This window comes from Ursus arctos, unplaced genomic scaffold, assembly GCF_023065955.2.
Source record: "Ursus arctos isolate Adak ecotype North America unplaced genomic scaffold, UrsArc2.0 scaffold_27, whole genome shotgun sequence".
NCBI lineage: Eukaryota > Metazoa > Chordata > Mammalia > Carnivora > Ursidae > Ursus > Ursus arctos.
The window spans coordinates 2,763,725-2,788,466 of record NW_026622952.1 but is presented as its reverse complement, the minus strand read 5'-3'; the positions used below and the strand labels follow the sequence as shown (position 1 = coordinate 2,788,466).

The following is a 24,742-nucleotide window of genomic DNA, read 5'->3' as shown; positions in this document are numbered from 1 at the left end:
TTGCTAAGGCCTTTTCATTTTCCGTTTGGTCTTCTCTGGCATAGAGTAGTCAGGACGTTAGCAGGATCCTCAGGGTATCTTACAGGTGAATTATAGATAATGGTGTCACTCCCACTGTGTATATCACTCAGTTTAATTGTACAATATATTTGCTGAGGTCCTATTTCAAACCCAGGATTCTGCTAGGGCAAAAAGAAATAGAATAGAAAATCAGAATATAGGTCCCTGCCCTCATGATTTGAAAAACAAAGTGACGGAGTTATAAAGGGGTCACTCGTGCATGCATACACGCACTCGTTGATTCATTGCACTAGTGTTCAGGGAGTACCTCCTAGGTGCCCAGGGATATTTAAGCCATGGAACAAATGACCCTGGTTGGAATATGAGACCCATTCTCACCATCTTGTTCTTCCGAGCCCATGCTGTCCATCTATCTAATTCAATTACCTCCAAGTCGATGACCTGTCCCAGGTGCAATTTCCTGGTGCATCCAGGAACAGTCTGTGTAATCCAATAGGGCAGAAAGAGAGTCAAAAGAATCCAACACGTTCCATTTAGAATGTTTACTGGAGTAGACACTAACCAGAAAAACAACAATGGCAATAAAGACAAAATGCTAACCAGACTATCTCTGGGCTCTGATAAATTGGAGCAGAATTCGTGGCCCTCCCCAAGTCCCACCTGTCCCTGGGATGTGGGGCAGCCTCAGCGAGGCCTCTCTGTTCGAGGAAACTAGATAGAGGACCTGAAGGAGGCTGTTCACTGTGTTCCAGAAAACCAGTCCACAAGGGCCCTGAACCCTGCGTCACGCCGAGGAGCTGCCCTCCCTCTAAGCACCCCACGAAGGCTGCCTGCTTGTGTCTTTGCCCCTTCCTCATCTTGAGCTTCATTTTATTTATTTTTATTTTTTTCCAAGATTTTATTTATTTATTTATTTATTTGACAGAGAGAGACAGTGAGAGAGGGAGCACAAGCAAAGGGAATGTGAGAGGGAGAAGCAGGCTTCCTGCCGAGCAGGGAGCCCGATGCAGGGCTCGAGCCCAGGACCCCGGGATCATGACCTGAGCCGAAGGCAGACGCTCAAGTGACTGAACCACCTGGGCGTCCCAAGTTTGCCTTTTTAAATCCCTTACTATGTTTTAGACACTTTACATAAATTGGCTCATTTGCTCCTCGCAATAATCCCAGGAGGCAGGTGCACTTATTGTCTCTTCTGCATAGATGAGGTGAATGACTCACAGAGAAGTTAAGTAACTTATCCAAAGTCACACAGCTAATGCATGGCTTGGCCAGGATTTGAATCCAAGTAGCCGAACTCCAGGGTCTTTCTCTTCACCCTGTGCTATGCTGCCCCATGGGCCAATCACTTTTAGTGCTCATAATGTTTCTCTCAAGTTCAGCTCTGCGGGAGGAAGCCTTCCTCCTGCGCTCAGAGGCCGTGCCCACTTTGGCCCTCACTTCAGGAGGAAGTAATGGAGGAGATAGGAAGGGCCTTGTGTTCTCATCAGGTCTGCTTGGAAAAGGGAGGTGATCCCTTGGTTACCTGAGACACCCAGACTATTATTAAACTTGCACTTCCTGAGTGGGGTGATACGAATATAGCAATAGATAAGTAGCCCAGGGGGCTCCAGTGTCCTGGGAGGGAGAGGCCGGAAGCACACTACGAAATGTCAGCGTGCCTGGAACACACCAGCACGGAAGGCTCCACCAACGCCAGAGGCCAAGCGCAGTCGAGTTTCAGGCCGAGTAAGAGAATCCCAGGGCCTCTTTGTACCTTCTCTGGGGCTTGAGCCCATCCAAGTTTGCCAGGACAAATCATGAATTAGTTTCTCAAGTTCTTTTAGTGCAAAATTCATGTCTAAAAAGGTGAATGGAAACTGAGCTATTATCAGTAAACAGTGATAAGATAACAGAAATAAGATAATATCTCTTTCTCTAGGGGTCTTGTTTGAGCAAAATGCAGTTTCTTTAATAAGGCCATTGTCAGGACTCCCAGGAAGAGATTCTAGATCCTTGGGGGGGGGGGGTGTTGCTGTGGTAGATCTACACGACTAAGGAGCTGTCTGCTGTGTTTGGGGGTTGCCCCCACGTCTGACAGCTCCTTCATACTCAGCACCTTGCTATTCCTAGGAGCCCCCCCTCCCCCAGGCCTTGCAGGAAGAACTGCCAGCGCCAGCCAGTGAGCACACCTGTGTCGCCCCTGCCTTTATCGCACCGGCTACAAACAGAAGTGAACCCTGGGCCACAGCGTGTGTTTTCATTAAGTTTTTCATTTTTCTTTCCAGAAAGTTATGCTAGTCATGCTTCCCCAACTGTCTCCAGGAGCCCCAGTCAGACTGCCATTGGCAAAGGTAGAATGAACATATTAAAGGTGTCATTAAGGAAATAAAAGGTGCAAGCAGGAGTCCCGGGCGGGGTTCCCTTGTAATCTCCCAACACAACTGCCAGGCCTTGGGAAAAGCCCTGCCCAAGCCAGGGCACTTCCTGCCTCTGGCCTTAGAGGCTGGGTGATGCAGTGATGTCTGTGGAGCCAGAGTCGACCCTGATGCTGGGAAGACCTGGCATGATCCCCGGTCTGCCACTTGATGCTGTGCCTCCTACAAGTTCCCAAACCTCAATTTTCCCATTGCCAAAACAGGGATGATACACGGCTGGCTGGGGGGCCCTGAGGATGACAGGGTACGGGGAAAGCACCCCAGCACATAACAGGTCTGCCTTCCTCTCATCCCCATTCATTTCCCGCTAGCTCCGGACCTGGCGGACTAAGGTTTCTAAGGTTGAGGGGTCAGATGTGCGGCGGGAGAGGCGGCCCCCTCTCCAGCCAAGGCCAAGGCCAGGGCACTGGCATCCCCGCGGGTGCGAGTGGGGGTGGGTCCCCAGCAGCAAACCCTCTCGGCGGGACTGTCCTCCGGGGCGAGGGGACGCAGCCTCAGCGAGGGCCCCGAGCGCCCTGGTCTCCTCCCCCGCGCTCCCGCGTGCGCCCGCCTCACCCGGGCCGGCCACAGGTCAGGCCGCCTCCCGCCACCGGCCCCTTCGCGGCGGCAGCCTCCAGGCCAAAGGAATTTTCCTCTGGATCCTGCTAGAAGCCTAGGCGCCCGGCCGGCGTGAGGCAGCAGAAGGGCCGCCGGCGCGCGTCCCCGCACCCGCCCGGAAAGTTGGCGTCCGCCGAGCCCGCCGGGACCCGCAGCCCGCGGCCAGGGGCGCTGCGGCCCGGACCCCGCACGGCGGCGGCCCAACGCGCGCCGAGCTCCCCGCCCGAGCGGCCGCGAGCAGGCCGTCCACTCACCGCAGGGTCTGGACCGGACCTGCCCTGTCTCGCTGCCATCGTCCGGCGCCCGCGCTGAAATCCGAGCCCGGTTCCCTGCTCCCCCTCCCCCGTTATCTGCTCGGCGGCGCGGGGAGCGCCAGCAAGTTACGCGGCATCTGGCTAAAAATACAGGCTCCCTCCGCTCGGCTCGGGCTCGGGCTCCGGCTCCGGCGCGGGTTCCGGCGCCCGGACCCCGCGCTCGCCCGCTAGCCCTCCAGCCAGCTAGCCAGCCGCTAATGGGATCTCTTCATTTTCTCTCCATTATTATGTCAGATGGGAAAGTTAATGCGAAGCGATCTCCGGAGAGAAGGCACCTGCTGCCAAGCCCAGCGGAGGGGGTGCGTGGAGGGTGCGGGTGGGGGTGCGGCCCCAGCTGCAGGTGCCGGCCGGACGGGCGGGGAGCGAGCGTCCTGCCTCTGCAGAAGGGAGGCACACACGTCCAATGGAGGTGAGGAGCTCCAAGCTGCATGGCGCTCCCGCCCTGCCTCCCGCCACCCCGACTGCTCTAGTGAACGGGCCCCGGAGCCTGCAAAGACGGCCAGGGTGAGCTCAGCAAAGTCTATTTATGCCCCATAACCAATTTGCATGTTTTGAGCTCTTACACCGTGTCCTGAGATACCAGCTAATCAGCCTATTCCAGATTCTGCCAGAGAGCCGCGATGCGAAATGGAGCTGAGAGGCAGGGCACAGATCTGTTACTACCATCTCCCTCATCCCTCAAGTCTGCAGGGTTAATGAAACACCACCCGAGGAGGCTGGAGTAAGCGCCCAGTTTTTCGGGACCAGCCTCACCTTTTCCTGAGGTCATTTCAGGGGCAGATGTCAAAAGCATGTTGGGGGGGCAAGGCGGCTAAGCCTTGGGGAGATGCCAGATTGTTAAGAACAGGTGATAACAAGGGATCAGCAAAAGTAACGCCAGGTAACCAGGCCCCTGGCAAAACTGTTCAGAGCATGGGAGCCCGGCTTCACCTTGTCTTCAAATAGCAGCCTAGACACCATACCAAATGCTCTTTTCCCACCCCTCCTGCCCTGACACATCGGTATGGTAGAGGTGTGTGTATCGGTGAGGAATTAATGCACTGAGCACGTGTTAGGTGATGGACATATTGCCTTACCTCAATTAATCCTCCGTAAGGTAGGTGGTGCTATTATGGTTGTAGGGACAAAGAAACTAAGCCCAGAGAGGTAAAGGGTCGGGACCATGCTCACCACCAGTAAAAGGAGGGTCCAGTGGACCCAAAGCCCTTCCATTAACAGCACTGGCAAGATTCCTAACGAAAGTGTACTCAGGGCCAGGAATAGGTAATGTGGAGCACGCTCCTGAAGGTTAGAAAAAACTCTGGGTGTTTTCCAAAGTGAAGTGCTCTTCAAAGCCATTCAACAATTAAGGCAAAGTCCCAAATAAGTGGGATAAATAAAGATCAAGAGATGAGGTCAGTATGTTGTCAAGAAAGAGTGATCTGAAGTGTATAATGCAGCTCACGCCTCCCCATGGGGGTGAAAAAACTGGCACTTGAAGACTGCAGCCTCAGAATGTTCCAGGTCCGAGACCTTCAACATCATTAGAGGATGAACTTCATGCCAGGCCACCTCTGCCCCACTGTCCCAAAGGGAAGGTGTCTGGGTGTGGGAAGCCACCCCAGCCCCTCCGCACCCCATGCAAATGTTAAAACATACATCCCTACAGGTCTTTGGCCCCACGCCTCTTAAACCTGCCTCTCAGATTTGCTAAAATGCTCTACAGAGAGAGCTTCAATTAATAAATTATGCTTACTGGAACAGCCCTGATCATAGCCCAGTGGAATAGCTCAAGGGATTCTAAAGCACCGTTCCAGCATTAATATTTAGAGAGACAGAGAAAACGCCCTACTCAAATGGAAGATGAGTAATATGTACGATACTCTCAAAAACACTGATAGAATTGACTCGCGCGATAAAAGATGGACTATTTTTTTTAACTGCTCTACCGAATTTAATTGACATAACACAAACAGCATATGTAAAATGTACAATTTGGTAAGTTTTGGTTTATGCATACCCCCCATAAAACCGTCCCTACGATCCAGATAACGAACCTCCAGAATCACCTCCAAAAGTTTCCTCTGGCATCATAATGCCTCCCCTCTGCCAGCTGGTCCACATGGCTGACAATACTTGGGGTGGTCAGTCCTAATTCAGACATTCTAATAGATGTGTAGTAGTTCTCTGTGCGGTTCATTTGCCTTTTCTAATAGCTAATGGTGTTAAACATCTTTTCAGGGGCTTGCTCGCCATCCACATATCTTCTTTGATGGTGTATCTGTTCAAATCCTTTGCCCGTTTTAAAATCGGGTTGTTTGTTTCCTTATTATTGAATTTTAAGGGTTCTTTATATACAGAATGTCTGTTTTAAAGGTGAGGTAAACTAAGACCTTGCAAGTAAAGTGAAATACTCAAAGTTAAATACTAAAACATTCCCAGTGCAATTTTGGTACCCAGATCTTTTAACTCTTTTTTTTCTTTTAAAGATTTTATTTATTTATGTGACAGAGAGACAGCCAGCGAGAGACGGAACACAAGCAGGGGGAGTAGGAGAGGAAGAAGCAGGCTCCCAGCGGAGGAGCCCGATGTGGGACTCGATCCCGGAACACCGGGATCATGCCCTGAGTCGAAGGCAGACACTTAATGACTGCACTACCCAGGTGCCCCCCAGATCTTTTAACTCTTAAGCCCAGTGTCCTCTGGACCCTGCAATGCTATGGGTTATACACAATCACAAAGAGAAAGGACGACACAGTTACAGTGGACCGGAAGCTGACTACAGAGGAGAGTACTCTCACAGAGTACCGTGGGAGTAATGGGAAAGATGCTGAGGTGCGATCAGAGGACCTGAGTATTCTGGGCTGCCAAGAATTCTTGACGTCAGCCATGACCTCATTACTTTGAGGCTTTGCAACCTGAATAGGCGGAGAGGCGAGGCCCAAGAGAAGAGAGGAAACAATTTCATACGTGTTGCTCAGTAAGACCCAAGGTTACAGGAGCTGAAGTGGTTAGCATTAAAGAAGAGAAGGCTAAAGGATATGGCACTTCGGATGTAAAGTCCTCTAGCACAAGAGCCCGGAACCCCAGGACTGGCCTGATTATATGGTGCCTTTCCCAGGCATGGTCACCATGATGCTTCTTCCAGGCAGAAGTAGCTTGGTTCAAATGTTCTCTATTCCCAACCTCTCCCCTTCCCCACCTGCTCCCCTATGGGAGCAGCCCAGTGCTGGGCAGTGGTGCCCATAAATGCTTGCCGACTGATGTTTAAAGAGGGCATACCCACCGTCATGAGGAAATGGGAAGCCATGGGGTTAAGTTGATGTGGAGAAGATTTCCATTAGACATTTAGACAGAACTTTCCAGCTGTCGGGCATGTGACTTAATAAAACTCATTATTCAGAAAGGGCTGAATCTTTGCTGGGATCCTTCAGGAGAGCAGAGACAGATAGCTCACCATTCGATAAGGTGTACAGACGCACAGGGGAAACTCCATGACTAACCGCGGAGTCTTGGGGCTCTAGGCATTCGGAAAGATAAGGGATTATTATTTTCCCTATGAACTGCCTGCCCCTCCTGTGCCCTCCATCACGACCACACCCTCAGACAACAAATAACCATCCTGCTCCTTGCCTATTTCCTTTCCTTTCCAAACCTGAGGGCTGCATTTTTTCCTGCAGGAATTGAGGGTGTCCGTGAGATCTGCCAGTGCGCGTCCCTGAAATCAAACTAAAGCGACAGAAAGCAATTGATGGGCTAGAGAAAAACCCGGGGCTTCTCAGGAAGGACACGGGACCACTTGTTCTAGCCTGTAGGTTCGCGGCGTCTACAGGTTTTTTTCTAATCTCACTAAATATTTTACCCACTGTCTCTGACGGTCCCTTGCAGACAGGCCTAATGGTGCTAGAGGCTCCAGCTGGGGGGCCTGTCCCTAGGCCACTTCCAGCTCTGTGGGGAGAAGAAAGCCAAGCTATTCACTTGTGACACAGAAACCCCGGGGGGGAGTGGGAGCCCAGGACAGTTTATGGGGCCCCTGCCATGATTCCTCCATGAATCTAGCTCTTCCAGAAACTGGGAGAACATGGCTTTTTGCTCAAAAGCCTGGAGCAAAGATTCTCAGGTGCGTGGGATTCTCAGATGACCGTGTCTCCACAGAACGTGCTGGGAGAACAGGAACAGGCAGCTTCAGGCAGCGGCCAGCCTAGATCCAAGCTGGCTCCTCTCTAAAGGAACATGAGAGCTGGCAAATTGAGTGCAGACCCAGGATTCCAGAGAGGGGCCTCCCTGGCACCTCAGGCCCTGGCAAAAAGGCTCTCCCCTGCCATTCACTGAGTGACACACGAGCCCCTCCTGCTCCCCTGGTTTAACCCTCAGACTTGGAACTAAGTTAATGACAATAGCACTCTTTGCTTTTCTGGGCAGCCTTACAATTCTCAAAGGCAGTAGGCCCACTCCGCTGCTGTTGAGCTGTGTGACTTTTGATAAGGGAAATAACTTTTCGAAGTGTTGGTTTCTCCCTCAGTAAAATGAAAATAAGGTGACTCACTTCTCCAGGTATTAGGAAAATCATGAAAAATGCCCAGTACCATTATGGGGCACAAAGCAGGTGCTCAGTAAAATGACAATTGACCCCCTTTTCCCTCCTCCTCTCCCTTCCTTCTTCTCAACTAAAACTTTTGTCAAAGGTGAACTCCCCCACCCCCAGAGGTATGGGGTGTTGCTTTGTTTCTGTTGTGGAAAATTAGGGCCTAGGGAGAGCTTCCCCAAAGTCCAACATCCATGGCCGAGAACAGGACCCCCAAGAGCCCCCAGCACTCTGCTGCAGCGACTAGACCCCCTTGGGCTTATCATGCACCATTTCAGCATCCATTTCCTCTGTGGTGAAGAAGTCTCCAGTCGTATGTCCAGCTCAAGCCCCGCTCCCGAGCCACGCATCTGACAGTTCCCTTGGTGGCATTCCTGCCTCTGGCTGCCCCGTGGCCTTCCGACAAACAGAGCTTTGCCTCAACCAGTCTTCTATCTGGTTGGGCCCTCATGCACACAGGGAGTTGCCCCAGCTCCTGGAGCCTCTGCGCACAGTGGATAAGGGTGGGTACCAGGAACTCCACCCTTTACTGAGAAAGGCAGGCTCCTTTATCGCCAGCGGAGCCAGCCATCAACCACCCCGGGGAGTTCGTAAACCATCAAGAGCATGGCTGCTGGGAAGATGTTATTCCTCACGGAGACACGGTTGCACCCTCCTGCACTAGCCCCCACCCCCCTGCCCAATAATTAATTAGGAAGGCACTTCGCAGAATATGTGCTGTAGCTATTATGCTGAATGGACTAAGAAATCCACTCTGACTCCCTTCAGACCTTGTAATTCCTTCTTAAGCTTTTCAATAGTGAGAGAAGAAAGGGAAAGGAGAAAAGACAGTCTTGGTTGTTTTGCTATTTAATTTTGTGTGGTGAGCACTCAGTGGCTAACTGGGTAGCCCTGGGTGCCCTGCCTCACCAGAGCAAGAGATCGCAAGTGTGGGCTCTATTTAGGGAGGCGATCAGAGCCGGGTATCAGGTCCCATCGCGCTGGCACTGATCTCTATCATGTTCCTTTTAAGAGGGTTGGCAGGCCTGGAGTCTATTTTTAAACCCATGAGAAAGGTGGTATCCGGAGAGGACCAACATTAAACCCGGGATTGCTCCGGGGGAGACGGGCTGAATCCAGGATTTTCTCTTAACATACACCCAGGCTTTCCCCTTACTCCTGGGACCAGATAATGACTGTCCTTCCAAAGGGATCTTTTTAGTTTTATGTGCACTCTGACTCGACCTCAGTGGAATTTGACCCCTCGCGAGTCCTTGATTTGGAAAAGGGTTTTATACTCCGGGTCCACTTTTTTCAGTATTGAGTGGTTTTGTTTTGTTTTGTTTTGGCATATCCCCACTCCTGGTGTGAAAAATCAATGTGCTTTTGAATATACTTGTCACCTCCCTCTCTGATTTTCAAATTATGTACTCTGGAACCCCCAACCCCCCCACCCCCGAAGCAAGGCTGCGCTCACAGCCAAGAGTTTGCCAATGGGAGGGACCAACAAAGCCTGACCTCCCCAGTGGTCTCTGTGCCCAGCACCCCAGAAATCCTGCCCCTGTGCTGGAGAGAAAGGAGGGGAGTGGACCCCAATGGCAAATCCGCAGGGGACAGGATTATTTTCCCAACAGTGAGAAGCAAAGAGGCATCCAAACATCACTGTTTCGCATCCAATAACCAGATGAAGAGAGCAGAATGTTTTACGTACAATAACAAATTTCAACTTCAGTACCCATTTCTGTGTTTGGAGAAGAACTAGAACCGGAATTCCTAAAGAACTCAATGCCTTGAGAATAGCAAAAGCTTTTGCCTGCTGAGCAGTTCTGGAACCAGCCAGGACTACCCAGGCAAGGAACTAAGTATGAGATGAGGGATCTTCTCATATTCGTTCATCTCGACATCTGCATGCCCAGCACAGAAGCAGCACGAATACGTGTCTCTCAAGTTGAAAAGGATTATGTTCCCAAGTCAGCCAAATGGGAGCTTCAGCCCGGCCGGGTCAAAGCCACATAAGTGCGTGTTAGCAGGATACAGACCGCACACCAGAGGCTCAGGAAAGGTTAGCCGAACTGGAAGCCAAAGAAATTCATTCAATTCAGATTTTAAAATGAGTCACATCCATGAAAAAAAAAATCAGATGTTCTGAGCTGGTTGGCCAAATTGTTCATTTCCCCCCATGCTGTGATGGCCCCTGTGGAAACGGCCTCGGAACCTCTGTCATTTCCTAGGTGGGGCAGAGCCCTGGGCTGTGCGGCAGGAAAGGATCCTGCACCCCAGGGCTCACCCGCAGCTTCCCCCCCAGTCTGCATTTGCACGAAATTGCCAGCCCCGCCCCGACCAAGCAAGTGTGCTTCCTCACTCCCAAGGCAATGAGGCAGGCGGGTCCTTAATGGTGCCTATCTGTCTGCTGAGGGCGGGAGGATGCTGACATGTCACGGGGTGCATAAAGAGACGTCTGAAGGCGTCCCCCTCATCAAGCGTGCTGGCCCGCGTCCCGTTGCCACGTTCCTTGCTCGCCACTCTTGTAAGGCACTGGCTACGTTCAGAACCCACACTTCAGAACATATTGCCTGGCTGCCGACCGGGGGAGCCCAAGACTCAGGACGGAAATTACACACATTTTGGAAAACACGTATGCGCCGCACTGCCAGAATGGCCCAGTTTACTACACTCTGTCCGGCGTTCCCACACATTATGGAAACCTTCCTCTGCAGCCTGCTGGTATGCGAAGAAGCTGCAAAATCAAACTCATTTCACACTGGGACATGCTAACATGGACAACTTTTTTTTTTTTTTCCAAACTGCCAAATGGGCTTGACTCTTGGCAGTGGACCCCATGGCTCACTTTCCAAAGGATGTCCAAGTATTCCTTCAGATGGCCCTACATGGTTGGCCAGGAGATCTGCTCAGGCCTCTCCTTTATTTGAACAATCCTCCCTAAAAAGAGAGAGCTGGAATGGGTGGCCCATGGCCAGCCTGACCTACAGAAAGAATTCCAGAGGGGGTCATGCTCCCCAAAGTTCGTCCAGTCTCTGGAGCAAGGCTTCCCCAGCTCGGGGGAGGTAGTGTTGAGACCCCCAGTAGGAACTGGGGCCTGGGAAGATCACGCCCTGTGACCCCCTTCCCTGCTCTCTGGCCCATAATACTTCACTCTGGTGCCAATGAGGTACAGATACAAGAGCAGGAAGGGGAAAGACGCTGAAAATCATGGGAGCTAAGACTTCAGAGCCAGATGCTGTCCTGAGCGCTGTAGATGTCAGCGCATTTACAACCACCCCTAGGGAGCAGCTGCCATTAGAATTCGCATCTCACAGAAGACAAGCTATGGCACAAAAACATGAAGTAATTTGCCCAAAGTCACCCAAGAGCACGATGGTGCTCTGGGCAGGGCATGAAGCAGAGGGAAGAGAGCTGCTCTGGGTTTTGCTTGATTATATGAGCTAAGGTATTTGGGGGGTAAGTGAGAAAAGTGAAATTCAGTGTTCTCCAGGAAGAATGGATCCGTGTTGGAAATCTGAGTGCAGCTAAGGGCTTCTTTATTAATTTGGGATTCCCGCTAGTCAAAAGAGACCCCAGACACAGATCAGAGGCAAGTTCGATGCCGAAATGTTTGCGTGACCCTGGGCCCTAAAGGGTTTAATGAGAGGGGACCCAACCAAGACTGTCTCTTCCCAAAGGGTTGGGGAAATGCAGAGTCTTGAAACAATAAGATGGGTTTTAATCCCAGTCCAACTGAGTTCCCTAGAATTATCACAGGAACTTCAGTAATACCCCCTTTGGAGCCAGGTGAGAACAGCTCCAGGAAGCAGGAGCTAAGCCTCCACAGCTGGCCCTGGGTCCTCAACCCTGGGAGGGATAATGAGGTAGTGAATCCTTAGGGACCCTCTGCTGTGAAACCATCTCTTTCCCCTTCTCTGGAGCCCTGATGGTCAGAGCAGACCCAGCTGGCCAAATGCTGACTGAAGGGGCTTCTTCTCTCTTCCCGGAGACCAAACATTTCAAAGCAATTAAACCCAATTAAGCCAGTACCTGGCCTACCTAGCATCTCCTGAATTTTGCCATTCCTCACCACCTGACAACAAGAAGATAGGCTCTTGCCTTCAAGATCCTCTTAAGTTCCTTTCAACAGCGTACTTAGCAGTTACCACTGAAGAACACCTTGGTATCTGCCTTCTACTTCCCAGGCCTATTTCCTCTTTACTACCAGGGCAACAAGAGCAGGTGCCGCCCATAATATTTCACATGGGGCTCATCATATTAGTCTTAATAATTGAATAGAGACCATTATCTTTCTATTTAATCCCCTTGTGAATTCTGGCTGGCTAATCTTTGAGATATCATTTCATACAGTATTTATATCACCCCTTTTATAATTACTTACATAAAAGGTGAGGAAATAAGTTATAAATCAGCCACATCTGCATGTCTCTCTGTCCCGCTGGTCCACAGAAATCCCCACCTACAATGAGTGAATCCTAAGGTATGTTACTCATTTGGACATTGACATTTCTAATGTGTACAATGATGAAACATATCTAGATGGCCCCTTTTTAAACCTTGGCTTCATATCTTTTTAAAGAAATAAAATGTTACAGAAGTATTGATGTTCTTTCCATATCTAAAATGTTAGACTTTGTGAATATCTTCCTTGTACTCTAAAATCAACCTTGACAAGTACTTCTACAAGCTGTTTCTCACAATGACCTTTCTCAACACTCCTGACCTTGAACTCCTAAATAAAGGCATGTTAAGTATTGGAGAAAGAACAAGAGAAGTGGGCAGTGAACCAAGTATCACTAAAAAACCCATTATCGTTTCTATAATGACTGAGCTGGTTCTTGCCAAGAGAGAGAGAGAGAGAGAAACATTTCCAGGATTTCTGAAATAAGATACAAAGATGCCAATCAACATTTCCAAAGGAAAATCATTGCCAATATCCTTATCGACCTTTGGCCCCTCAGATGCTTTTAGGGTGAGCGTAACAGAGATCAATTATCAACATAAGACTTGGTGGTGCTGATAGGTCTGCGTCTCATTCATTTAACCTTCCATTCAGACATGAACTGGTGAATTGCCACGTGCACTCCAAGAACCGGATGGAAGACAGAAATCAGCAGATTCCATGGTTACCACCCTTGGGAAGACTGCAAACTAGCAGACAAAAAGATGCGCTGTATGGAAAATAGAAGGGTGGAAGGTCCAGGAGGGGATGTCCCATGGCCCAGCTAAAACTGAAAGAGAGGTTCCCATAAGACGCGCTGAGGTCAGAGGGGGCAAGAGCACTCAGGGCCATCTTTTATTGAGCAGAGAGATTTGAATCAAACCTTAAGGACCGACTGCCAGTTTTTAGGAAATCATGGGATCAGTTTCAACTTGCACCTCCCCCTGGCCCCCACGCTCCAGGTGTTTGGTTACAGAAGATAGAACACACGGATCCAGAAACAAACACTTGTAAATACACACATATATGTATGGCGACAAAAGAAATATGTCCACTCTAGGGAACTGTGTGAATATTATGTAAAAGAATAATTCATTCCAAATGATAGCACAGCTTTTAACATTGTAAATATCTCCTGTTGTGAGGTCGAAGGGAGTTTCCGTCCCTCACAACGGTTTTATGCAAACAGGAAAATGAGATGATGGTTGTTGGATTCATTCATTGGCTCAAAAAATATCTGCAAGGGGGCGCCTGACTGGATTAGTCGGCGAAGTATGTGACTCTTGATCTTGGGGTTGTGAGTTCAAGCCCCACACTGGGCTCAGGGCTTATTTAAAAAAAAATTCTATATCTGTATGCTTGTTAGGTGCCAGACACTCTTCAGGATCCAGCACGGCACAGAGAGACAAAAATCCTGCCCTCAAAGAGCCTGCATTCTTATGGGAGGGCGCGGAAGTGGATGGATGGGCAACAAGATACTGATCCGGTAGGGAAGTGGCAAGCCCCACAACGGACAATCCCACGGGGAAAAGGACAGGGAGTGAGGTGGGATGCATGGCAGACACAGGCGGCCTCGCTGAGGAGGTGACGCTGGAGCAGAGGCCCGAACACAGGCAGAGGTGGAGTGTGTGGTATCCAGAAGTGCCTAGGTGGTGAGAGGTATCTTGATGTGGTCAAGGAACATTCTAGTGCTCTATCCCACCGCTCTGCCACCACTGAGACACGCCTCTTACTGGGTCAGGAGTGCCCTGTTCTACACCCACAGATTCTATGCATCTTTTGGTGATGTCCACTGGACAAGAAGGTAGAAGCACTCACTGGTGAGGAACCAAAAGAAAGAGACAGCAGCAGGTAACATTCAGGGGGTGCTTACTATGGGGTGGGTGCTGTTCTAAGATCCTCTAAGTGCTAACTCTTTTTTAAGTCAAAGGTTTTTCTTTATTTTTTCTAAGGACTTATAATTTATTTGAGAAAGAGAGTGTGCACACATGCGGTGGGGTGGGGGGTGGGCAGGGGGAGAGAAAGAGGGAAAGGGAGAGAGGGAGAGAGGGAGAATCTCAAGCAGACTTCCTGCTGAGCGTGAAGCCTGACCCAGAGCTGGATCTCATGACTCAGATCAGGACCTGAGCCAAAATCAAAAGAATTGGACACACAACTGACTGAGCCACCCAGGTGCCCCTTCTTTAAAATAACTAATAAAACTGGTAAGTCCCTGGGAAGATGGATCAAGGAAAAAGAAAAGGCACAAGGACCTAAGTCAGGAATGAAGTAAGGGACATCACTACAGATCCTTTTGACATGAAGACAATAATAAAAACATTATGAACAATTAATGTCTATACATTTGAAAATTCAAAAACAAAGAATTCCTTGAGAAAATGCAACTTACTGAGACTTTTTTTTTTTAAAGATTTTATTTATTCGAGAGAGAGAGACAGAGATAGTGACAGAGAGCACAAGTGGGGAGGAGAGAGAGAAGCAGGCTCTGCGCCAAGCAAGGAGCCCAATGTGGGGCTCAATCCCAGGATTCTGGGATCATGACCTGAGCCGAAGGGAGACGTTCAACTGACTGCGCCACCCAGGCGCCCCCTTACTTAGACTTTAATAAAAATATTAAACCCACAATTAAACCTTTCCACAAAGAAAACTATAAGCCAAGATGGCTTTATTAGTGAGGGATTTATACACCAAGGAAAAATAACTCCAACCTTACACTAACTTCCAGAAAATGAGTATAAACTTTCTAGCTTGTTTTATAAGGTCAACATAATCTTGATATCAAAACCTTATTGATAAGGATATTATTAAAAAGGAAATGTTATAGTCCATTTACTCTTACCAATGAAAATGCAAAAAAACCTAAATAACAATGCTAGCGCTAACTCATTTAATCCTCACAGCAGCTTCAGAAGGTACATGCTCTAATGGTCCTTATTTTACGAGTGGAAAACAGAGGCACAGGGAGGTTAACAAACTTGCCCAGGGTCACACAGCATATACGTGGTAGAGCCAGGATTTGAATTCTGCAATCTGGAGCCAAACCTGCCCCTGCGAGCATTCGGCTCTCGTGGACACCGAGACTGTGGAAGGATAGAAAGCCCAGGAACTCTGAGGACGCCATAAATAAACGAGGCGTCAGCTCTGTCTGGGAAAGCAATGAGAGAACACCAGGGAAGGTCTCTGTTCTCTAATGGCCGCTTGGTGCGTGCCAGGGCAGGGCTTTGTCCAGGCCACTTAGTCTAATTATTATTTTGCATTTGCGAAGGGCCTACCCTGTCCCGAGGCCAATCAGGGAAGCTGAAGTCACAGACAGCTGAAACAGCCCCGGGGGGCCTCCCCGGGGACTCCCTGGAATGCAGCTGGCTAATCACACCGGATAGGAGGCCCAAGTTCACCTCCTCTCGATTTTTAACCAGTAACTTCCAATTACTTCCTCTTGGACGCGGACTGAACTCATTAATAGCATTAACATTTTTCAAATGCCTGTAGGAGTTTGTTGAGTTAACCTGAGTGACTCATTATTATAGCACAGTTCAGCTTATTCTCCTCTCCTCCGGGGGGGGGGGGGGGGTGAGACATCTTCCTACACCACAGCCAGGGAGAGGGGGAGAGGAGCAGACTCCTCTCCTTCGCTGGATTCTTACCCCACCCCCCCACCCCCCGCCGTGGGTCGATGCTTGTTGGGCCCACACGGTAATGGTTTTCCTGGAGCCCAAGGCCTGAGTGGTTCCAGAACCCGCCCAGGCCACTTCGTGTGTGTGTGTGTGTGTGTGTGTGTGTGTGTGTGTGTGTGTCTATGTGCGCGTGTGCACGGGGACCGTCCCTGTCAGGGCAGCCTCAGACTTCCAGACAAACAGCGAGTCTGAGGGCATTAGACTCTGGCGCTGGGGGCCAGGTAAGGGGAGAGGATGGTGAGGAGGGCAGGGGCTGCTAGAGGTCTTTTCTGTGGGCAGCTGTGGTACAGTTCATGGGACAGATTACTTCAAGATGGGGGTGGGGGAGGGGAGAGAACATGCCACGTACAAAAAAAATCACGAGCGCTTTGGCGTTTAACTTGCAGTCATGCCTCACTGTACAACTGGTGAAATCCCTGACCAGAAATGCTGAAGAGAAATGTCTCTGCCCTCTGCTTCTGTTTGTGGCGAGTCTCCCTCTTGGCGGGGGGGGGGGGGGGGGGGGGGGGGGGGAGTCACCACTTTTTGTTGGAACTGAGGGCTCTATTTGGAAGGCTTGAGAGAGGAGGTGAACACCAGTCAGAGGTTTTGTCAGTGATGAGGAGTGGGATTCATCTGTGGCCTTGCACCTCAGCCCGAAATCTCTTTGACCCCCTCAGCCTCCCCCGCCCTCTGCCGTTTTCCCAGCAGTCAGCCCACTTTGGACCACCCGCACACCCGCGGTCAGGCTCCCCGCCTCTTGGCTCTTCCCTATTTGGAAAGGCACCGTTGTGCCACTCAAGAGACACCTTTCAGGCGGGTACCACAGGAACCACCCCCAGCCCGCAGTTGTGTCAGGGTCTTCTGCTCGGGGGCTGCATCCCAGGGATCACAGGCAGGACCCACCTTCCCACGCTCCCCGAGCCCTGGGTGCTCAGGCTCGGATCTCACCACACTTCCTACCTCTCTACCCTCTTTTGATTTCCCCCTCACACACCGCTGCTGTCTTCTGCAGAAGAAGAAGAAGCATGCAGTCATTCCCAAACCCAACAAAGGTCGAAATCAACCTGCACTCCGAGCTGCACCCTCCGATTACAGCCGGAGAGGCATAGATTTCAGGGCCTGGAAACAACCCCTCATCTCCAGGCCTGGAAGGACAGAACGACTGGCTCAAGGTCACAGGTCATGGCAGAAGTGGGACCAGAGACCAAGCCCTCTGTCTTCTAGTCCAGCGTGTTCCATGACCTCACCCCTAGAGTGGGCTCCAGGGTCCTCTTCTCCCTGTCCTTACTGGGACAGGGCACAGACAGCGAGGACCAAATGGAGCAAGGAGAGAGGAGGGCTGGGGAGGGCAGAAGGTCTACAAGGCCAAGAGGGATTGGGGGCCATTGTCAGCTTCAGGTCTGATCTCAGAGCCCAGCGTTAGGGAGGTGAGAACACGTGCAGGGGGTAAGGAGCAAACTCGGGAGGGGCTGAGGGATCCACGGCTGTTGGCCACTCCCTCGCCTGAAGCAGCCGCCTGGGGCCTAGTGGCCGGCCCCATCTAAATTAAGGCCAAGGGCAGAGCAGTCAAAACAACTCCTAGCCAAACTGGGAGCGCAGCTGGTCAACCCGGGGATTTAAATCACGGGATTTTAAATGGCTAGCTACAAAACAGGGGTTTAGTCACTACTTGCTGAGTCCTGAGTTTGGAGAGATGGGGCCATTCATAGGCCTGCCCACCCCACCCCTTCCCCTGGTACCAGCCTAAGGGCGCCAGAGCCCTTCACCAAGGAGACCTGCCTGTCACGCCCTCTTTCTCATTCCCGGCATTAAGTTGTCCCCCAGCGCACCCCAGTTCCGGGACTGGGTACGTCTGCCGTGGGACCGCCCGATGGAGGAGGGAGTATTTCCAGAGCCAGCTGTTAACTCGAACGTGCAAACTGTCAAAGCCAAGAGGGAGGGCCAGAAAGAAACTGGGCATGTTGCAGGGAAGTCATCCATCTGTGCTGGCTAAGGATGGGCCTGCCGTTTCTTGGGTGGGTGTTTCAAACTGGGAGAAAAAAAGCTGCTACCCTTCAGGCTTCCTCCGTGAATCTCTCCTTATTTGTTTGCCACGAACCAGTGAGTGATGGCAAACCAGTCGCCTAAACCTCCTGCTCCCCAGTTTCCACCTCCATCAAACGAGATCGTGTTTCCAGTGGGGGCATCACACTGAATCAGTTCCGGCTGTAGGCCTGTCTCAAGAGAGCGTAAGCCCCCCCCCCCCCCCCCCCCCCCCCCGCCAGGGATTTCCTAACACCTACGAGAACCATCTCAGGGGGTCTGGGACTCCTGGTGAGTCAAACAATAAGCCCTTTATTTGAATCAAAAGATAGTACATTGCATATATTAATTTTTACTTCGTCTTACACATTTGGAGTTTGGGTCTCTCTAATCACCTATGCAAATCTAAGTAAACAAAATGCAAATCTGGGTCCCAAATTAGATGAAAGAATTCCATCCTATTCGGCTTATAAAATTTCAAGGATTTCATTGCCCTGATCATTAGACACCAGCTGACCAGAAAGCCCCAAGATTTCTAACCGTTGTATATACTACATGGTGTAGGCATTCCTAAAATATCCACACCGGAAAAAGCTCCTTTGCTCATCCCAAATGCATTTCCCCTGATTGAATGATTTTCTCATTTCCACAGAGAGCTATTAAACCAACCACGCAAATTATCAAGGCCCCACAGACCCAGGAGGAGAAAGAAAGAAATTAGATAACGTAAGGTAGTCAACCTCAGCAAAGTGAATACAGCACCAAACCCCATTTCCTCTTTGTGCTGTTTATCTTATGATCACATCATTCAAGGCTCTCCTTTCCAAGGACATCTAAGTCCTAGTCCTGGTCGATGCCGCTGTCCTTCCTTGGAAGTTTTTGACAGGCCTCTGATCAGACACTACTCTCCGGAGAATTCTACCTGTTGGTAAGTCCTTCCTCACATTAGATGGCAATCTGCCTTCCTCTAACTTCTACCCCACCTTTCACCTGGTCATGACCTTGCGAACACCATGGTGTGACTCTCTGCTCTTGCCAGTGGCACCCTAGTGACAATTAGGGACTTTCTTCCAGACTCTTCTTTTCTGCTCCTTGTTCCTTCAAGGTTTCCCCCAGATGGCATTCCAGACCCCTTTCCTTGGTGATTTCCTGCCTATATCTGTGCTCCTATTACCAGGGTCTCTCCTAAAATGAAAATCTGAACACCACCCTCTCAATGTAGCCTGATACTATGTTTCCCAAAGTGTGCTCCCTGGGACCACCAGCCCTGTGCCCTGTCACCCACCCCACCCCAAAGGGTGTACTGGGTGAGGAAGTATGGGGAGACACAAACTCTACCCTCAGAGATTCTCAAAGCAAGGGAGCGTGGAAGAGCTCTGAGCGGTCTTGGAGAAACCTGACCAGCTGTGTGTAAGCCACTGTTTCCCAGTGGTTGACTCTAAAACTCTTTATGTCCCCACACAACACAGGGCAGGAGAGGCTGGTCATTTTCACTCTGATCTCCAGCTAGCTCAGCTCTACAGACGTCCGTGTATTTTTCTGCCCTACTCTTGTTCACTCCATGAAGAACTTCAATGCAATAGCTGCGTTTAGTGAATTCCTTCTTAAAGCAAAACACTTTTTTGGGGATGTAATTAGCCCGTTCCAGGAGATCCTGGGTGGCTCAGTCAGTTAGGCATCTGCCTTCGGCTCAGGTCATGATCTCCAGGTCCTGGGATTGAGCCCCGCATCAGGCTTCCTGCTCTGCAGGCGGTCTGCTTCTCTCTCTCTCCCTCTGCCCCTCCCCCACTGCTCATTCTCTCTCTCTCTTTCAAATAAGTAATATCTTTAAAAAAAAAATCAGCCAGTTCCATAATTATTCTGTTTTGTGCATGTGAACTTTGGTATCTTACATTTTCACCTCTTCAGTAAGTTTTATAATACAATTCAAGCTTCCAGCTACCACATGAGTATTTTTTTCGGGGATTGATATTTGTCATTAAATTCACTGACAAATACAAAAGGCAAGGAGGAAGCTGGAAACATTCTGAGATGCTTTTACCATGTATGGTGTATCCAAATCTAGGCAGTTAGAGCATTTTTTTTGCTTTCAATGAAAGTTTTTATATATAAAATAATTTTCCTATGTGCTTGAGAACTAGCTACTTAAAAAACCCCCATGGTGAAGTTTTTGCAAGTTAAGTAAACATCCTGTTACACATCTGTTTTGGGGGTTCAGATGTCTACACACTACACACTTACTGAGGCAGTTCCACTTCGTGTTTCAAAGTACAGGGGAGAGCCTGTGCGTGGTGGGTCCAATGAGACTTTGCTGAAGGAATGGGCAGAGTGGTATGCATCTTTTTTTTTTTTTTAAGGATTTTATTTATTTATTTGTCAGAGAGAAAGAGACTGAGAGAGCAAGCACAAGCAGGGGGAGCGGCAGGCAGGGGGAGAAGCAGGCCCCTGGCTAAGGGAGGAGCCGATGCGGAGCTCCATCCCAGGACCCTGGGATCATGACCTGAGCCAAAGGAAGATGTTTAACTGACTGAGCCACCCAGGCGCCCCGGGGCAGAGTGGTATGATATGAAGGATCCAAAAGACAGGTCTGCTAGGATCCTGCCACAGAGCCAGCATCTGGGAGTGGACTCCTGGGAGTCCCATATGAAATGCCACCACGTGGTCAGGGAGGAGAGAGGCCAGCCCCTGCTTCCCTTCCCAAAGAATAAGGTACAGGTTAAGGAGTCAGGCTCTGGGCCCAGCTTCCCTGGCTTCATATCACCGTTCCAACACCTCCTGGCTACATAGCCTTGGGCAAATTGTAATCTCCCTGTGCCTCATGCAAGGATTTCGTAGAGCCACCCAGGGATGAAATGAAGAAATACTTGTAGGGTTCTTAGAAAAGGGCCTGGCACACGGCTCAGAAGATATTAGTGAGGCCCTCTCGTTTTCCTTTTCTTAGTTTGTTCTCTCCCATCCACGCACTGCTTTCCATTTTAACACAAGCACCTGAGCCTGGCTCCCTGCCATCCACTTCGCACACTGGCGCACCAGTCAACTTCCTGAACACAACCAGGATCGTGAGACTTCTGCTCAGAACCCTTCCGTTGCTCCCCACTGCTTTCCGGTCCTTTGAACACCCTGGCAGGTCATTCCCAGGTCCTTCTTCATCTACTTTCCCACTCACTTTCCATCCTGATCTCATACCCTTCTTTTCCTACCTGAGTTGACATGAACACACACTGACGACTCGGGGTCTTTCCCCAGGGTGACCTCTCCCTCTGGGGTGCCCTTCCACGCTCCTGTCTTCCTCCATTCTCGACTATCTCTATCACATCTGTCCCTTACAGCCAACCTGGAGGCACTATCTTCATGGACCTTCCCTTGATGTCCTCTGCTTTCAATATTCTCTTTCTGAATGTCCAAAGCATTGTATCCCTTGCAATGGATTCCTTTCTTCTTTGGGACCAGAGCGGTTTGTGTTCACGCCTCACCCCCCTCTTCCGGGCTGAGGGGGCTTGAAGGGCAGCCACCACAGGCCACTTCGCATCGGCACCCCCACAGAACCCTGCCCCTCTCGGGTGCTCAGTCATTACCCATCAGCATGCAAAAAGCTCTGGAGCACGACTCAGAAGGAACAGGAGTGAGAGCAAGTCATGATGGGGGTAAGGGAATTAAGAACATTTCAGAGGAAGGCCTCCATGTGAGAAAGGCATGGTGAAGGCCGTCTTCAGGCAGCCCTTCTGCCGCCGCCAGGGCCTGGAAAGAGCTGCCTGGGGGCATGCTATAAACCATGGAGACCCTGAATATAGAGCCCCCCACTCCGCCACTGCCCAGCTCGTTACCAGCAATGTCCCGAAGTGGGGTGCACGTTTGTTGTTACATAAACAAAATTAGATGCAAACAAGGAAAGACCCTTAATCGATAACTTAAAGCTGCACCATGCACTTCTTGCTCCAAATATCTCATCTATTTAAAGGCCAGGAGCAAAGTTACCGACTGCCATGCTGCAAATGAATGGAGTAGGGAAAGAGGGTTTAGTACAGTTGTCCTAATCCTAGAGCACCCATTTTTTTTTATTTTTAAAAAGATTTTATTTATATCAGAGAGAGGATAGAAGCAGGGGGAGGGGCAGAGGGATAGAGACAAGCAGACTCCTCGCTGAGCAGAGAGCCCAAAGTGGGGCTCGATCCCAGGACCCTGAGATCATGACCCCAGCTGAAGTCAGATGCCTAACTGACTGAGCCACCCAGGCGCCCCCTGGAGCACCCATTTAAACATCACTGTGTGCCCGAGACATTCAGAACAGCCTGCTCATACTAACTCAGCACCTGATACCAAACTCCTGTGGTTGTCAACGTCAGGTGATATTATCTGCATTTTTCAGGCGGAGAAACAAGGACATTCATAAGTGATTTTTTAAAACCCCAAAGGAAGACAATTTAGATGGAGACTGAAAATCCAACGCTCCCCAGCAGTCAGTTCATCACTCTACCTGCAGATGTGTTTTAACCAAATCCGAGAAAGACTGAAATTCTAGTAAAAGGCTTTTTCTACGAGGATTTAGGAAGAAGAATAAAGGCAGTGCTGGAGAAAGTCCCATTGAACCAATCATTCAGACCAACAACCTTGCCACATTTTCACGTTTCAACACATACACCGAAGTCAGAGTTCAATGGTCATTCGTTTTTTCTTTTTTTAAACTCCACAGTATTTATTTTGTACCAGAGACATCCTACAGCGGAGATGGGCCACATGCTAGACGAGCGCCACGGCCTTACGGGGTGCCGAGGACCGAGGGGGCTCTGAAACCTGCCGAGGACAGTGGACTTTCTCCGGCTCAAGGGATGGGTGGTGTTCGGATTGGTGCAGAGAGATAGGAATGGAGGGGTAGGCCCGGCCTGGGGGCCAACGATCCTGAGATCCTGGTTTGTCGGTGGTTCCATCAAAAGCCTAGAGAGGTTCGGTTGGAAAGCTCCATTCCCACAGGTGATACCGACTGACAATTCACACTCATTAGGCAAAGAAAAGACAACAATGCCCTTTGCTTCAGTGATGGGGTTGGGGGGAGCTGGGCTCTGTGCTCCTACAGGTGTCGGTCTGAATGGAGACACTACCACTGCCTGGCTCTCTGACCTGAACCTGACCCCCTGGAACCTGAGATAGCTAGCAGAGGAAGAAACTTTCTAATCAGTGATGTTATAATAACTTCTGAGGGATAGCCAGCAAAATCAACATATAATGCAGAACACTAGTTAGCTTCAGAAGTCTCCTTGAAAGATTGGGTGTCTCTCAAATAAATAACTGTTAGAACATGGTTTTGGTTTTTTTTTTTTTTTAAGATTTTATTCATTCATTTGTCAGAGAGAGAGAGCACAAGCAAGAGGAGCAGCAGGCAGAGGGAGAGGGAGAAGCAGGCTCCCTGCTGAGTAGGAAGCCCGATATGGAGCTTGATCCCAGGACCCTGGGATCATGACCTGAGTTGAAGGCAGACGCTGAACCGACTGAGCCACCCAGGCGTCCCTGTTAGAACATGGTTTATCTGACTGGGCTCCATTGGGGAAAAAAAAGAGAGAAAGTAGAAGAAAAACGATACTGGTCCAGAAACGGCCCCGGTAACACTCCCACCAATACACCAGCCCTCCCCCCCGGCGCCCTGGCAGAGGCTGCTAATTTATCCCAAAGTCTTGCCCATCAGCCTAAAAGTGGCTTCAGAATCTTTTTGAACACAGCATTTCAGGCAGCTGCTTCCAATCAGATTGGCGTCGACACAGGCAACGAGCCTCGTTTTCTATTCCAATGTTGTTTAATCAGCAATTTATAACAAACGTGATGCTCTCGGCTGCGGGGCATGAATGGTTCATCAGGCCTTAGCACAGTCTTGATGACATATTCTTCAAGATTACTTCCCCGCCCCCGTTTCTCTGATTGCAGGCTCACCAGAACACGGTTATAACTGACTTGCCAGTTAGATTTTCTTAATGGGCTGGAATCCACTGACCAGGGAACGCAAGTAAGGGCGCAAGAGCACCAGATGGCCAGAGAAGTCATACCTCTCGTAGTGAAGTTGGCAGGCTGGTGTCAACGCCGGACTCCTGTGAGTCGGACGGGCAGTAAGTCAGTTCCCAAACCTGCTGCCCTGGCTATGCCTCAAAACCAAGTTACCTGGCCTGCGAGCTGAGGACCAGCCCCCCCGATCACGGGGCACCCCTATGAGCAGCTTGTCGACACCCCCAGACAACAACCTAATTTCTTCACTTTCCCGGACTGCCGCAAGACTCAGTTTCCTCATCTGTAACATGGGTGTCTGCTGTGAGCACCAAATGAGCGGAGGCGTGTAAATCACAGAGCGTGGTGACTGATACACACAGCGGCTACTCAGTGCTGTTAATTGTCTGCCGCTACCCTTCATTAGGATGTCATCAGCGCTCACCCGGAGATCGGCGGTATTTCCCTAACTGGCTTCCACTCGCTGCCACTCCAGTGACCCCTCTTCCTCAACCCTGCCACAGTGAGCATTCCGACCATGACACTTTCCTGCTCAAACGCCTTTGCTGGCTCCCCAGCATCGGCAGAATCAAGTCCACAGTCCTAGGCTGATGTTCAGAAACTCCACAGTCTCTGTGCACCACCCACCGGTCCCTCAACACCTGGACCACGCACCTTTCCCAGACACACGAGGCACGTCTCCTCCTTCCATACTTTTGATCATGCTTTCTCTGCAGCCGCCATCAGCCCAATCCTTGCTTTGT

The 24,742-nt window shown here is 50.2% G+C and overlaps 1 protein-coding gene across 5 annotated transcripts in view; it reads right to left on the bottom strand.

Moving 5' to 3' along the window:
• Positions 1-24,742, bottom strand: part of ANK1 (ankyrin 1) — a 210,984-nt gene that overhangs the window by 98,173 nt on the left and 88,069 nt on the right. Inside the window, exon 1 of one of the 5 annotated variants that reach the window (XM_044379278.3) lies at positions 3,287-3,702. The exons of the other annotated variants lie outside the window; for them this stretch is intronic. Coding sequence (XP_044235213.2) covers positions 3,287-3,325 — 39 coding nt within the window. The 5' untranslated portion in view covers positions 3,326-3,702. Of the gene's footprint in view, positions 1-3,286; positions 3,703-24,742 lie in introns of those variants that run through there. 5 annotated transcript variants of the gene reach the window in all.